Below are 14,045 nucleotides of genomic sequence, written 5' to 3' on the forward strand. Positions count from 1 at the left end.
TTAGACTTTAGTCTGGTAACCCAGCCACGAAGTATAAAGTGTTTCAAAACAGAAAAATGTTTTCTGAAAATCAGTCAGTATAAGTCTGTCTGTAACTTAGAAACTACCTGAGGGTGAAAAAAATCAGCCTTTGAATTTTAACATAGGTGAAATGGAAAAGAAAAAAAAAAAAAACACTTTGGAAGAAATTGTTGTACCTCTTCATTAGTTCAGTATTAGTGTTTAAAACAAGCTTAACTCATTGGTTTGAAAGAAAATTTCATGATTAACTTTTGTGTCCCTAAAACCTGATAAATTTTCCTCACTGGTCCAGAGGCCCAGTAACTGGAAACCCATCATGTACCTGGCCCAGGACTTGAGTCCTTGGCTCAAGATTGTGGTGTCTCCAAGGCTGACCTTTGTTCATGTTTCCTACAGGCCACATGGGCTAACCAGTTACACACGACAACTTTTAGTATCCTCCACTTATCCAAAGTAAGTAGATATTAGCTGTTATCTGTTGCACATTTAAAAATGAGCCAGGCAATTGCTAAGCGCTTCATGTGAATCTTTTCATTTAATGACTTAGAATAAAGGAGATTGGTGTCGTCTTTGCTATTTTACATTAGAGGAAACCAAGGCTTAGAATGCTTAAGTGACTTGTCTGAAGTCACATGGTCTAAATGACAGCTGAGGTTCAAATCAAAGTCCTGCATCTTTCCAAAGACCTTGCTCTTAATATATTACTTTGACCTCTAATTGTTCTACCTTTCAGTGCTGCTTCTCAGATTTCATTTTCCGTCCTTAAGATCAAATCCAATACTGTTGGAGTTTGTATAGAAAGTATGGGAAATGCGGCAGATTGGACTGGATTTTATAAAGACTTTGAATGACAAGAAAGGAATGAAACCCGTGTGCTTCATACGTCTATGCACTGTTTCTTCCAGTCTTTACAACAACTCTCTAGAGTAGATATCACCTTCATGAGTACCCTTGCTTGAGTTTATGGCTAATAAGGGGTGGAAGGAACCTAATTTTGTTTCAGAACCCTAAACCTAACTTTGTTTCACTTCCAAACCTGTATGTGTTTAACCCGATGTCTTCAAAGTGGTTTGAACTTTTCTGGTAGATTAATGACTTTTAATTTGTGGTTGCTGGGAACAGCCATGGGATTATTTTGAGGAGTTAGTTTGAACCGCTTGGTGCACCAAGCTTTGTCTATAACCCAGAGATACCTGCCTTTGTAAATGTTATATTTCAAGTATGTAGGTGCTTTTATGATAAGATACAGACTAACTAAAAGGTAGTAAATTCTAAGTACTTTTACATCGGTTTTTCTGAGTCAGAATATGTTAAAAGTAGAACTTACGAATTTACAGGGCCTTAGATATCTTCAAGAAGGCTGAGAACCACTGTTGTAAATTTATTTTATCTGTATTTGATGTGTTTCTTAGGTGGGGCTTGGCAACCATTTAACTTTCTCAAAAGACAGGGATATCCCAAAACAATGCAAGTATTTATAGAAATGGCAAGAAAAACTGCAGACTTTAAATTTTTGTTCTTTAGATGACTTTGGGGGGAAAAAAGTTACTAGTTACCTATATAGGTAAATCTATTAAAATAGTTCAAGTAAATTTCAAGTAAGAGAAAATTTAAATTGTTAGGAAATTATAGCCTTTGTTTTATAAATTAGGATTTTTTGAAAATAAACTGAGAGGATCAGATTCTTTTAAATTATGGAACAAAAGGCATGTGGTATGCTGTTACATAGGATTTTAAAAATGACTCTTCTAAATGATGCTTTTAGAAGAATTTAAGTAGCAGTTTTATGCTAGTACATAGAGAATCATTGAGAGTGAAGGCATACCAGTACATTCAAGCTGTGAACAGGCTGGAATTTAGGCTTATGATTCTTTAGTTTTAGAATTTAGAATATCATTGGGATTCTGATGGTAGTATTGTGTTCGACTCTTTGCAACCCCGTGGACTGTAGCCTGCCAGACTTATCTGTCCATGGAATTGCCCAGGCAAGAATACTGGTGTGGGTTGCCATTTCCTCCTCCAGGGAATCTTCTTGACCCAGGGATCAAACCCATGTCTCCCGAGTCTTCTATACTGACAGGCAGATTCTTTACCACTGTGCCACATGGGAAGCCGATGTTGGTAGTAATCTCTGTAAATTTGGTTTCTCAGCCTTGATGGGGTTAATTGAGGCTTGGCAAGTCAAGAAAAGGAGTTCTGTGCTGTTTTCAGACTGCAGGATCTTGTTGCTATGCAACAGACGTTGTCAGTCAGCACAGGGTATAGTAAATTGGTGTTCTCTGGCCCTTTCGCCACATGCTCATTTTGTAATCTGAGAGAAGTGGTTTCAGGCTATTTTGCAAGGTTTTATTTTAAAACGGGCATTTGAAGATTTTTGTTGCTTTTTGTAATTGGTTGCATTTAAGGTCTGTGAAGTCTTTGTTCTTGTGTAGAAGATACACTAAAATGCTTGTGTTCAAAGAAAGGGTTTATAGATTTGTTTCCAAGTAGTTGCAGTTTAGAGCAGTATTTTTGTTCTGTAACTGTAAGAAGGATGGTGCTGCCATTTCCACGGAGTCAATTTTTGCTTGGAAATTCAAGTAATTTGAACATCAGAACTTTTCAGTAGCACAACATATTATTTTAAATTTTATTTTTGAAAAGTACGGACCCAGATGTTGATATCAGCATCCCTTTGTTGATAAAGATGTTTTTTATAGGAATCCTAAACTCATATAGACTCTCCTGTAGAGTCTGTTACTTTATTTTCTCCCAGGAAAATTAAAATGTTTTAATAGCAAGTGGGTGATTGATAAGAGCCTTTTCCTAAAAAGGAGGTAAAATATTACAGTAAAATTTTATGATTTTAACCATTTTTAAGTGTATGGTTTCATGGCATTAAGTACATTCACATAGTTGTACAAACTATCACCTTTCTTCATCTCTGGAACTGATAGCCTTTTGCATCCCTTTAGTAACTTAATCCAGGTCCTCTTGTAAATGCTTTAGATAAATTAACTCATTCAGTCATCATACCCATACCCATATATCCCTCAGTCGTGTCTGACTCTTTGCGACCCCGTGGACAGTAGCCCACCAGGTTCCTCTGTCCATGGGATTCTCCAGGCAAGAATACTGGAGTGGGTTGCCATTTCCTCCTCCAGGGGATCTTCCTGACCCAGGGGTCGAAGTCAGGGTTCCCCCACTGCAGGCAGATGCTTTAACCTCTGAGCCACCAGGGAAGCCCAGTCATCATAGCAGCCCTGTAAGGTAAGTATTTCTGTTATGTTCCAAGTGAGGATACCGAGGCACAGAGAAGAACATGCACTAGTCATGAGTGGAGCTGAAATTCACACCCCAGCAGTTTGCTCTGCTGTGATCTCAGCAGCTATGCTGTATTGCCCTCTTTTGGAATTACTTTCTTTTTAGTGGTAGGAGCAATGCTTTTTAAAAAAATTTTTAGTAGTTTATTTAAGTAAATTTAATATGCTCTAACAGCATTATGAACTCTTAGTAAATTTAATTTGGCCATATTTTAGACTTTTTTCCCTGAATATTTAAAAAGGATGTAGTTTGTATTATATTATGGTTAATTGTATAGAAGAATTATTTACATTTTGGTTAATCATACAGAATGGATTTAATTCCCCTTTTCAGCTTGTTTCTGGATCATTTGCCTTGCTCTTCTTTCCAATAGAGTGTATGGAATATGCAGATTATTTTCTGATCGTTTGATGCAAACATACAGGAAGGTATAGTGTGAATTCTAATGTGATGCCATTTAAAGTCTAAAGCCAGTTGGCATTGGATCATCTGCTTCTTAGTATTTTATAAATTCATGCTCTTCTTTTTCATGGATAATATGGAGATAATTGTAGTATTGGCAATCTACAATAAAGAACAGTGCTCAAGAGTGAAAAGGGAGAAGAGCAGTGCAGGTTGTCATTTGAGCTATCAGTTGATAAAAAGGGATGGATATTTTTTAAAAACTTTCGCTGTCTTTCTGTTAGGTACTCTTATGTCTGTTTTCATTCTTTAACTGATGTACTTACCTTTCCCCCATCCCACACTGCCCCTCCCCCCATTCCAGTAGATTTTTGCCTTGAGAACCCTTGACCTTGATTTTCCCTGTTTTATATGGTCTCATCCTGCTCAGACAGATTTATTCTATAGTCAGTTTGCTTTTCATTTCTCTTCATAATTGCACCATCTTAAAAAATTTTTTTCCTCCTTTTATTTTTGTGCATTACTATATGTTTGATTATGCCTTTTTTCATTTGTTCACTTGATATATTTTGCATTCTCTATGCTTTTAAAAAGCTGCTCAGAATTTTTAGTAGCATATTTCACTGTAATTTACCTGTTCCTTTTAAATGGCTATTTGTATGGTTTAAAGTGATTTTGTATAATGAATAATGCTTTCATGAACCCTAAGGGGTTTTTTTTCCTCCTAATTGCAGACTAATTCCTTAAGATAGATTTCCAGAAATAGTATTAGGTCTCTGAATAAATAGAAACAGATTTAAAAGCTCTTGAATCATATTGCCAAATGCTTTCCTGAAGTGTTGTACCAGTTTTCATGCCAGCCTGCAAATATATGGAGTGTCCATTTTACCACAACCAGCAGCAGCAGAGAATGTTTTGATGCTGACCTTTAAATCTAAGAAGAATTGACTTAACAGCTCTGCTGGACCTTTATCCTAAATTACACCTATAATTATAATTGTGGTTGAGATTATATTGTGGTTCGAGACAAGGGATGCCTGGCTACTAGTTTATATCCTTCAATTGCTTTTTGATTTCTCTTTTGATGCAGTCAGTGCCCAGATGAAGTTTCATTTACCGCTGTACCTTCTTGCATGCGCGAATGACTGACTTTTTCTGCTCTTCAGTCCCTTAATTATTTTGATAAGTTGGATGGTATGGAACAATGTGGTGTGTGTTTCAGATGACATTTCCCTTGAGAGCCTGGGCAGGAATAGGTGTGGCGCTCTGCTTCACCCTTCAGGAGGCTCCATCCTCATTCGAGATGAGGTTCAGTGGCCACCTTGTCCAGAGGGTGCTTCTCAGATGTAGCCCGAGTTACTGTTACTTCTTTACTTAGAAAATAACGAACAACTCTGGAGGTAAAGTGGCCTTTCCCTAAACATTTTTGTAGAATTCAGAAGAATTAGGAACTGATAGAATGTTTTCCTGGAGTAGAAGAAAGGTCAAGGGAAAAGCATTCCTAAAAGCTGATAATGTAGAAGCTGCCTCTGGGTTCATAACAGCATTAGGTGCAGTTGACTGTGCTGGCCGTGGACCACTTGTGCTGAGCTGGCTTTAAGTTCTCTTTAGTTCTCTCCTGATGTCACTGGCTACATCTCTTCATCTTCTCCTCGCTTTTCTTTCTTCCCCTCGACTTGCATTCCTGCCCAGTCTTACTCAGCCCCTGGACTCGACCACCTGTGTACTTCTGATCCCCAGAGTCAACTTTCTGGCTAGTTCTGTCTGGTGAGCTCCATATAAGCTTACAGCTTTATTTGCTTATTAACTAATGAGCACCTTAAACATCACGTGTCCAAACCAGAGTGTGTGATATGAACATATAGATTTGTACTTACTGATAAATACATATTTCAATGACATTTTTCCCTCAGACTTTCAACCATAAAAAATAACATAAGGGGCTACAGAGATAAATCCACGAACCTATGGTCACCTTATCTTCGACAAAGGAGGCAAGGATATACAATGGAAAAAAGACAACCTTTTTAACAAGTGGTGCTGGGAAAACTGGTCAACCACCTGTAAAAGAATGAAACTAGAACACTTTCTAACACCATACACAAAAATAAACTCAAAATGGATTAAAGATCTAAATGTAAGACCAGAAACTATAAAACTCCTAGAGGAGAACATAGGCAAAACACTCTCCGACATAAATCACAGCAGGATCCTCTATGGCCCACATCCCAGAATTTTAGAAACAAAAGCAAAAATAAACAAATGGGACCTAATGAAACTTAAAAGCTTTTGCACAACAAAGGAAACTATAAGCAAGGTGAAAAGACAGCCCTCAGATTGGGAGAAAATAATAGCAAACGAAGCAACAGACAAAGGATTAATCTCAAAAATATACAAGCAACTCCTCCAGCTCAACTCCAGAAAAATAAATGACCCAATCAAAAAATGGGCCAAAGAACTAAACAGACATTTCTCCAAGGAAGACATACAGATGGCAAAAAAACATATGAAAAGATGCTCAACATCACTCATTATCAGAGAAATGCAAATCAAAACCACAATGAGGTACCATTACACTCCAATCAGGATGGCTGCTATCCAAAAGTCTACAAGCAATAAATGCTGGAGAGGGTGTGGAGAAAAGGGAACCCTCTTCCACTGTTGGTGGGAATGCAAATTAGTACAGCCACTATGGAAAACAGTGTGGAGATTTCTTAAAAAGCTGGAAATAGAACTGCCATATGACCCAGCAATCCCACTTCTGGGCATACACACCGAGGAAACTGGATCTGAAAGAGACACATGCACCCCAATGTTCATTGCAGCACTATTTATAATAGCCAGGACATGGAAGCAGCCTAGATGCCCATCAGCAGACGAATGGATGAGGAAGCTGTGGTACATATACACCATGGAATATTACTCAGCCATTAAAAAGAATTCATTTGAATCAGTTCTAATGAGATGGATGAAACTGGAGCCCATTATACAGAGCAAAGTAAGCCAGAAAGATAAAGACCATTACAGTATACTAACACATATGTATGGAATTTAGAAAGATGGTAATGATAACCCTATATGCAAAACAGAAAAAGAGACTCAGATGTATAGAACAGACTTGTGGACTCTGGGAGAAGGCGAGGGTGGGATGTTTCAAGAGAACAGCATTGAAACATGTATATTATCTAGGGTGAAACAGATCACCAGCCCAGGTTGGGTGCATGAGACAAGTGCTCGGGCCTGGTGCACTGGGAAGACCCAGAGGGATGGGGTGGAGAGGGAGGTGGGAGGGGGGACCGGGATGGGGAATACATGTAAATCCATGGCTAATTCATTTCAGTGTATGACAAAAACCACTGCAATGATGTAAAGTAATTAGCCTCCAACTAATAAAAATAAATGGAAAAAACAAAACAAAAAAAACCCACCATTTCATCCAGAGTAAAAAAAAACAACAAAAACATAAGGGGCTAAATTATAAATAATATCAGTATAAGACTTGTAATATTGAAAGAATGCCTTTCACTCTCATTTCATAAGCTTTAGATCCATGATTTCTTTTGATAGGCAAGAAGGAAGTGTACCTATTTTCTTCTGAATGTCTGAACGAAGAAGGGTTCTTATTAAAGGGTTTTTTTTAATGTGAACTTCCGTATGCTATGTACCTGTACCATTAAATATCATTCTTTTTTTTCTTAGATTAGTGTTTCATGTGTGAGCTGACAAACAATAGTTTGAACTATTGTGTGGTGGTACAACTTACTCAACAGTTCAGTTTTTGTCAGTATCAATGCCTTTGTAGATTATCATATGCATTTATTTTTTGTATTTTTATTCACATTTATTTTTGTACTGTTATTTGTGCTCTCATAAAAAAGAGGAGGAAACAGAAGAAACGAAATATTAATAATACAATTGAAATAAATATGAAAGTCACTAGGTATTCTGAAAGTGGTAATGGGATTGGACCCCTATTTGTACTTAAACTAGTTGTCTATGTTTGTATATCATACATGATAATTTTGACACTGATGAAAACTCAGTTGAGCGGAAGAAGGACCCCAGTATAGCTTACAGTATCACAGTGAGAGCAGCTGAAGACAGTATCAGTTAACTAGTAGTTACCCATTCTCTGCTAGACTATTCTTTGCCCCGTACTCTTTATTCACATGGCTTCTCCGGAGTCCCTTTTTCCAGATTTTGTAAATTTAAGTCAATGAATGTTTCTTGTGATCTTGAGGTAGAAAAAAATCCTGAATGAAGATTGGTAATAAGCCCTACCTAGGTCACTGTGCCTTCTTCTCCAGTGGGGGTTGGGATGCTGTGATGAGCATCAGTGGTAGTGGGGAGTGAGCTTTTCTAACATGGGAGAAGGAATGCTGGCAAACAGAAATGCATTACGATACTCAGAAAAGGATGGTAGCAAAGGCCAGTTACAGGTATGAAAGGGAGAGAGACATGTCTAAAAGGTAAAGTCTTATGATGCGAGGAGTTAGAGGTGAATATGTTAGTATCTGCTTGAGATACAGGGTTACAGAGCTTGTCAAAGGATGTAGCTTGCAACACTCCTTTTCCTTTCCTTTAATAGAAAAGTTGGGGTTTCCTAAGACAAGTTTAAAGAAAATAAGAAACATCTCATTTCTTATAAGGTCTCTGAGCAACTTAAAAAAAAAAAACCCAATCACTTCTGTGTACTAAATATTGCTCTAAGTAAGCCAAGAAATTAGAAATTTGAGGTGAGAATTATTTAGAAAACTAATTTTATCTGTATTTTTTATTTAAGTGAGTGTTCGTACCTTAGTTTTTAAAACTAAACATGCATCCCCTACCCAGGAATTTGCTGGATTTTGACTCTTAGAATGAGAACTCTTTAAAGACTATTGCTCAGCTCACAGACATCCTGCTTCCAGAAATGGGTGATGTCTGAGAGAGTAGGGGTCCTGGAGTTCCACGTTTTGAGTGTTTCATGTCGACTACGTTGACCTCTTACTCCACCATCAGAAAACAGACTCAAGGAGGAGCTGCTTGGCATCCCACTGGGTTAGGGTATCCTAACTCCTTAGCTCTCCAGTTTATTTGTATCTACCGAGTAAGATTGTGGCCTGGAGAGAACTTACCCTGTGACAGGTATCACAGGGATCAGGATCCTGAGCTGTTTCCCCCTCAGGGGGGTCTTGATCTTGGTTTCTTCATCCCCTGTAGCTAGAGTCCAGGTGTTGAGGAAAACAGAGCATCCTTTCATTGTCTAGGACAGATTGTCTCGCTTCCACTAAATCAGGAAGCTTTTAACATTTGAAGCTTGTCTATTTTCCAAGAGATTTGTTAATGGAAGTAATGGAAGCATCATGGTACTTTGGGTTTACAAGTGACATTATGGATTTTGATCTCTGATAAAGAGACTCGTTAGGTATTCCCCCCCATCACCAGGATAACACAGGTGGTTTTTTAAAAAAAGCACCGACACAGAAGAGTTAACCTCTAAGAGCCCTAGATGAAGTATTTGACTAATAGTAATACTATTAATATTTATAAGCAAAACAGAAAAACTGGAGGAAAGTAGAAAACAAAAGGACTAATTTGCTAATTAGCAGATATAATGCAAAGAACAGAATGACAGAATATAAAAGCTAAGCACAAGAAGCATGTGTCATTAAAAGCAAATAGAGAAAAAACCGCTTTGTTTCATCTTGTTCCTTTCTCTAAGCCTGTTTTTTCAGAGATATCTCAGGTCCCCAGTGAGAACTCCAGTGTTTTGGAAGTTCTTGGCTGCCTCTATTTTGGATCTTTGTGTCGTTCAGAATCTTTTCTGCAGTGCAAAAGTTTTCCTACTTCTGAAACCTTAAACTTGGAAGTTTTTTTTTTGTTTTTTGCTTCAGGTAGAGAAGCCTTCTGTAATCTGAGCGTGTGTGTGAGGGGGTTCTCTTTAGAAACATATTCCCCCACCCCCTTTTGCATTTTACCCTTTGAGGGACTTTATGGAGCATAGAGGGTTTCACACCTTCAGCCTTTTCTTATAAGCTGTTTTTTACGTGTTTGAGGCTTGCGGTTCTCTCATTTTTGCCATAGTTTCATAAATTAATACAACTTAGACATTTTAATAGCTTTACTGAAGTATAATTGACATAAAATAAATGTCACATTTAAAATATATAGCTGGATAAGTTTTCACATATATGTGAAAGCATCATATCATTTCATGTCCATGAAACCATCACCACATTCAAGTCAGTGAACCTGTTTGGTAGTGGTGGTTTAGTCTCCAAGTTGTGTCTGACTCTTGCGATCCCATGGACTGTAGCCTGCCAGGCTCCTCTGTCCATGGAATTCTCCAGGCAGGAATACTGGAGTGGGTTGCCATTTCCTTCTTCAGGGGATCTTCCCGATCTAGGGGTTGAACCTGAGTCTCCTGCATTGCAGGCAGGAGATTCTTTACCAACTGAGCTACCAGGGAAGCTATCAATGAACCTGTTTACCACCCCCCAATTTAAAAGGAAAACCAGAAGCATGTCAACAAAAATTTGGAGAATAGGGAGAAAAAGGAAAGTCACTCATAAATCCTAACACTTGATTTGCATGACCTGTGTTGTCTTTTTTTCATTTACCACAGTATCAATAACACTTTTCCCCCTTTGTTACCTGGCCTTAATATTAGCAGGACTTTATTTAAAAGAGTTGACCAGTGACATGTTAAAACACCCTCTTTGCACATCTGACTTGATAGTACACTGAATGTTTCCTGTTGGGGATAGAGACATTTTCAGCTGTTTTTGGGGTAAGAGATACAGAAGGAGGAGGCAAGGAGAGAGTAAAAGAGAGCGAAAAATGGATGTAAATGGTCCCCTCTCTTCCAAAGTGAGTACTCATCTCCACAGGTGTGAGAGGGACAGGTATGCTGCAGAGAGCTTGTACATTCTAACTAAATGAAACAAACTGTGGGATGAGGCAGATGGTGAATGAGAGTGCCTAGTTGGGGTGTATTCAGTTGTTAAAGGCCCATGTAGCACATGGCAAGAGTTCAGATTTGAAATATTTAATTTAGGGAAAAATATTTAATTTAGGGAAAATTTGGTTGGGGGAATGACAGGATCCTTATGGTGTGAATCTAAAATAACCTTAACGGTTGATGAAGAGGCAGGTTTGTTTGTTTATTTACACATGCTCATTTCTTTTTTCCCCAGCCTTATTGAGATGACATGTAACATCGTTGACATATAAGCTATGTAAATTCAAGGTGATATCTGTATGTATGATGAAATGAATACCAATAAGGTCAATTAACACCTCCATCCCCTTACATAATTAATTTTTTTGTGTGTGGTGAGAACATTTAAGGTCTATTCTCTTTAACATCTTTCAAGTACTGTTGACCCTTGAAAAATGTGGATTAAAAAAAGAAAGAGGTGGGTTTGAACTTTGAGGGTCCACTTATATACAGATACATTCTAAGAGTAAATACTTCAGTATCACACAGTCCCTAGTTGGGTGAGTCTGTGGATGTGGAGGAAGCTTGAGTACAAAGGGCCACCTCTAGGTTATACTTGGATTAACCCCTACATTGTTCAAGGGTCAACTGTATATGTACAATACTGTTAATATAGTTGCTATACATTAGGTCCCTGGAATTTGTTCAATGTGTAACTGGAAGTTTGAACTCTTTGACCAACATCTTCCTATTTCTCCCATCTCCAACCCCTGGTACCCATCAGTCTGTCCTTTGTTTTATGTGTTTGGCTTTTTTAGATTCCACATATAAGCAAGAATATGCAATATTTGTCTTTTTCTGGCTTACGCACTTAGCATAATGCCAAGAGGTAGGTTTAAAGAGATAATTCCCATGGCCTTACTCACACTTGGGTCTGCTCACCTGGCAGTGGCGTTTATTTTATGTCAGTTATGTGTCAATAAAGCTGTTAAAATGTCTTAAGTTGTATTAAATATAAAACTATGGCAGAATGACAGAACTATAAGCCTCAAACATGTGAAGATCGCTTATAAGAAAAGGTTGAGGGTGGAGGACCCTCTGTGCTCCATAAAGTCACTCAAAGGGTGAATTGCCAGAGGAAGGAACTATGGGGGAGGTACTCTTCTAAAGAGGACCCCTCCCGCCACCCACACACAGGCCCAGTTTGCAGAAGTCCTTCTCACCTGAGGTTGTGGTGAAGAAATGTGCAGCGTTTACTGTAAGGCGCCACACCGATAGTCCAGGACAGGTAGTGCTCATGATAGCCTGAGCTCCCTGGTGGGTTTCACGGAGGCATTTTTAAAGGTCAGGTGGTGAAATCCCTGACTGTTCAGCGATGTGATCTCACTGCTCTAGGCCTGAATTTGATCCCTTGTTGGGGACTGCTGCTAAGCCGCTTCAGTCGTGTCCGACTCTGTGCGACCCTATAGACGGCAGCCCACCAGGCTCCTCTGTCCCTGGGATTCTCCAGGCAAGAGTACTGCAGTGGGTTGCCATTTTCTTCTCCAGTGCATGAAAGTGAAAGTGAAGTTGCTCAGTCATGTCCGACTCTTAGAGTCCCCTTGGACTGCAGCCTACCAGGCTCCTCCTGCCATGGGATTTTCCAGGCTAGAGTACTGGAGTGGGTTGCCAGTGCCTTCTCCGTGTTGGGGACTAAGATCCTGTAAAGGGTGTGGCCGACAAAGAAGACTAGGTGAGGGATGGAGGAATCACAGAGTATGTGATCAATTCACACACAGTTCTCTGGTTGATGGGGAGGTAACAGGGCGGTGAGGGATTGACATTATCAAGCCTTAGGCTGAGGCCTGTGTGCTCATGGTCATCAAGTAACTTAACATCTTTCATTTGGTGGGGGTTTTAGCAGCCGTAAAAACAACTCAGGAAATGTGCGTCGTCTACTATTATCTAGGTACTTCACAGAGGAGCGAAAGCAGGTGAGGTGGTTGAGGGGTCTGTCCTGGGAAGGTCCAATAGGGTCCTGCTCATTTAAAATAAGTATAATGAGAATGTGGCTGGTACAGCTTTAGATTATTGGCAGGAAATAAAGGAGTGTTTGTAAAGATTTTTTGGTAGAGAAAGTAGTTTTGATACAGTAATGACTCCAGTGAGTTAAAGATGATGTAGTGTGAAAGGACAGCCAGTGTTATGGAATTTGCTAGTAGGTAGGATGATAGCATTGTCACTTCTCAAAAGATTTTAGGCAAGTTGAAATCAGGCAAAGATTTTCTGGAGAAGATTTGTTTTAATTCAGGACACATTTGATTGTTTTGATAGTGCAAGACTGCAAAGAAGTGGATTTTTAAAGATTAAAAGAGACTGTCTCTACCATTAAGGAGCTTATGATCAGTTGGTTTGAACTGAACATACTTTAAGAAAATCAGATAGGCCTGATGGAAGCATCAAGCAGAGGTTGAGGCCCCAGATTTGATAATTGTGTGAAAACAAGAATGAACCATGGAAAAGTTCTGGGCTTTTAGAGGCCTGGGCTTTTCTGGTGGTTAAGAGTAGAAACTACTAGTGATCATATTGAAAAAGCTTTCAGAGCTACCAGATCACATCACAGCTTAGTTTCAGATAGTCTCAGCTTTTGAAATCGGTTGTTTGGTAGAAATTTAGCACATGTCTTTCTGTGGAAACTATGTTGTAATGAGGGGTGATTAGGTCCTCAGTCCACAGGCCATTTAATGCATCATGTCTTTGAAGTATGTACTACACTCTTAGGTCAAAAAGCATCAGTTATTAGCAATTGAATATGGTTCAGCCCAGTACATTTCATTCTCACTAGATATTTTTGATGTCTATAATTTATTTGACAAACATTGGTACTACACAGTTGACCTGATGGACATGTCTTAAAACATCTCTCTGGGACCATCCGTGCAGAGTTTCAAATCGAGATGCCCAAGATCGAAGATTCCTCATTCCCCATGATGTTGCTCTTGCTCCTTCTCAGATTGGGAGAAGGGATCCTCCTTGGCCTTGAGGTTCTGATGGGTCTTCTCTCTACTAGTCATCTTCTCTTTCTTTGTGTCTAAAATAAGAGGAGAGAGTGAGAGGGGAAAAGGGGTAAAAAGGGAGTGTTTTAGGATGGTGGTCTTCAAACTGGATTTTTAAACAGTGTTTATCAATTATCAAAATTTAAAGAATAGAATAGAAAATATCAGAATACGTTGCACGTTGTTATGGCAAGTATTGTTCCATGAAACTGTTTCAGTTCTCTTTGTCTGTGTGTACTACGTCGTGGTATGTACCGTGTATTTATCACTGGCTTCAAAAATTTGATGCTGTTTAGATGAATTGCTGTAGGTTGGGTTTCAGGTATACTGTTGTAGGGCCCTGGGACTTTGTTAACTTCGTT

At 38.9% G+C, this 14,045-nt stretch overlaps 1 protein-coding gene across 13 annotated transcripts in view; it reads left to right on the top strand.

Moving 5' to 3' along the window:
* ENAH (ENAH actin regulator) overlaps positions 1-14,045 on the top strand; it is a 175,782-nt gene that overhangs the window by 38,874 nt on the left and 122,863 nt on the right. For 10 of the 13 annotated variants that reach the window (XM_070474436.1, XM_070474438.1, XM_070474445.1 and 7 more), the window contains exon 1: positions 3,106-3,270. The exons of the other annotated variants lie outside the window; for them this stretch is intronic. In XM_070474436.1, the coding sequence (XP_070330537.1) occupies positions 3,113-3,270 (158 nt within the window). In that variant the 5' untranslated portion in view covers positions 3,106-3,112. Of the gene's footprint in view, positions 1-3,105; positions 3,271-14,045 lie in introns of those variants that run through there. 13 annotated transcript variants of the gene reach the window in all.

The sequence above is a fragment of the Odocoileus virginianus genome, chromosome 11, assembly GCF_023699985.2.
Source record: "Odocoileus virginianus isolate 20LAN1187 ecotype Illinois chromosome 11, Ovbor_1.2, whole genome shotgun sequence".
Taxonomy (NCBI): domain Eukaryota; kingdom Metazoa; phylum Chordata; class Mammalia; order Artiodactyla; family Cervidae; genus Odocoileus; species Odocoileus virginianus.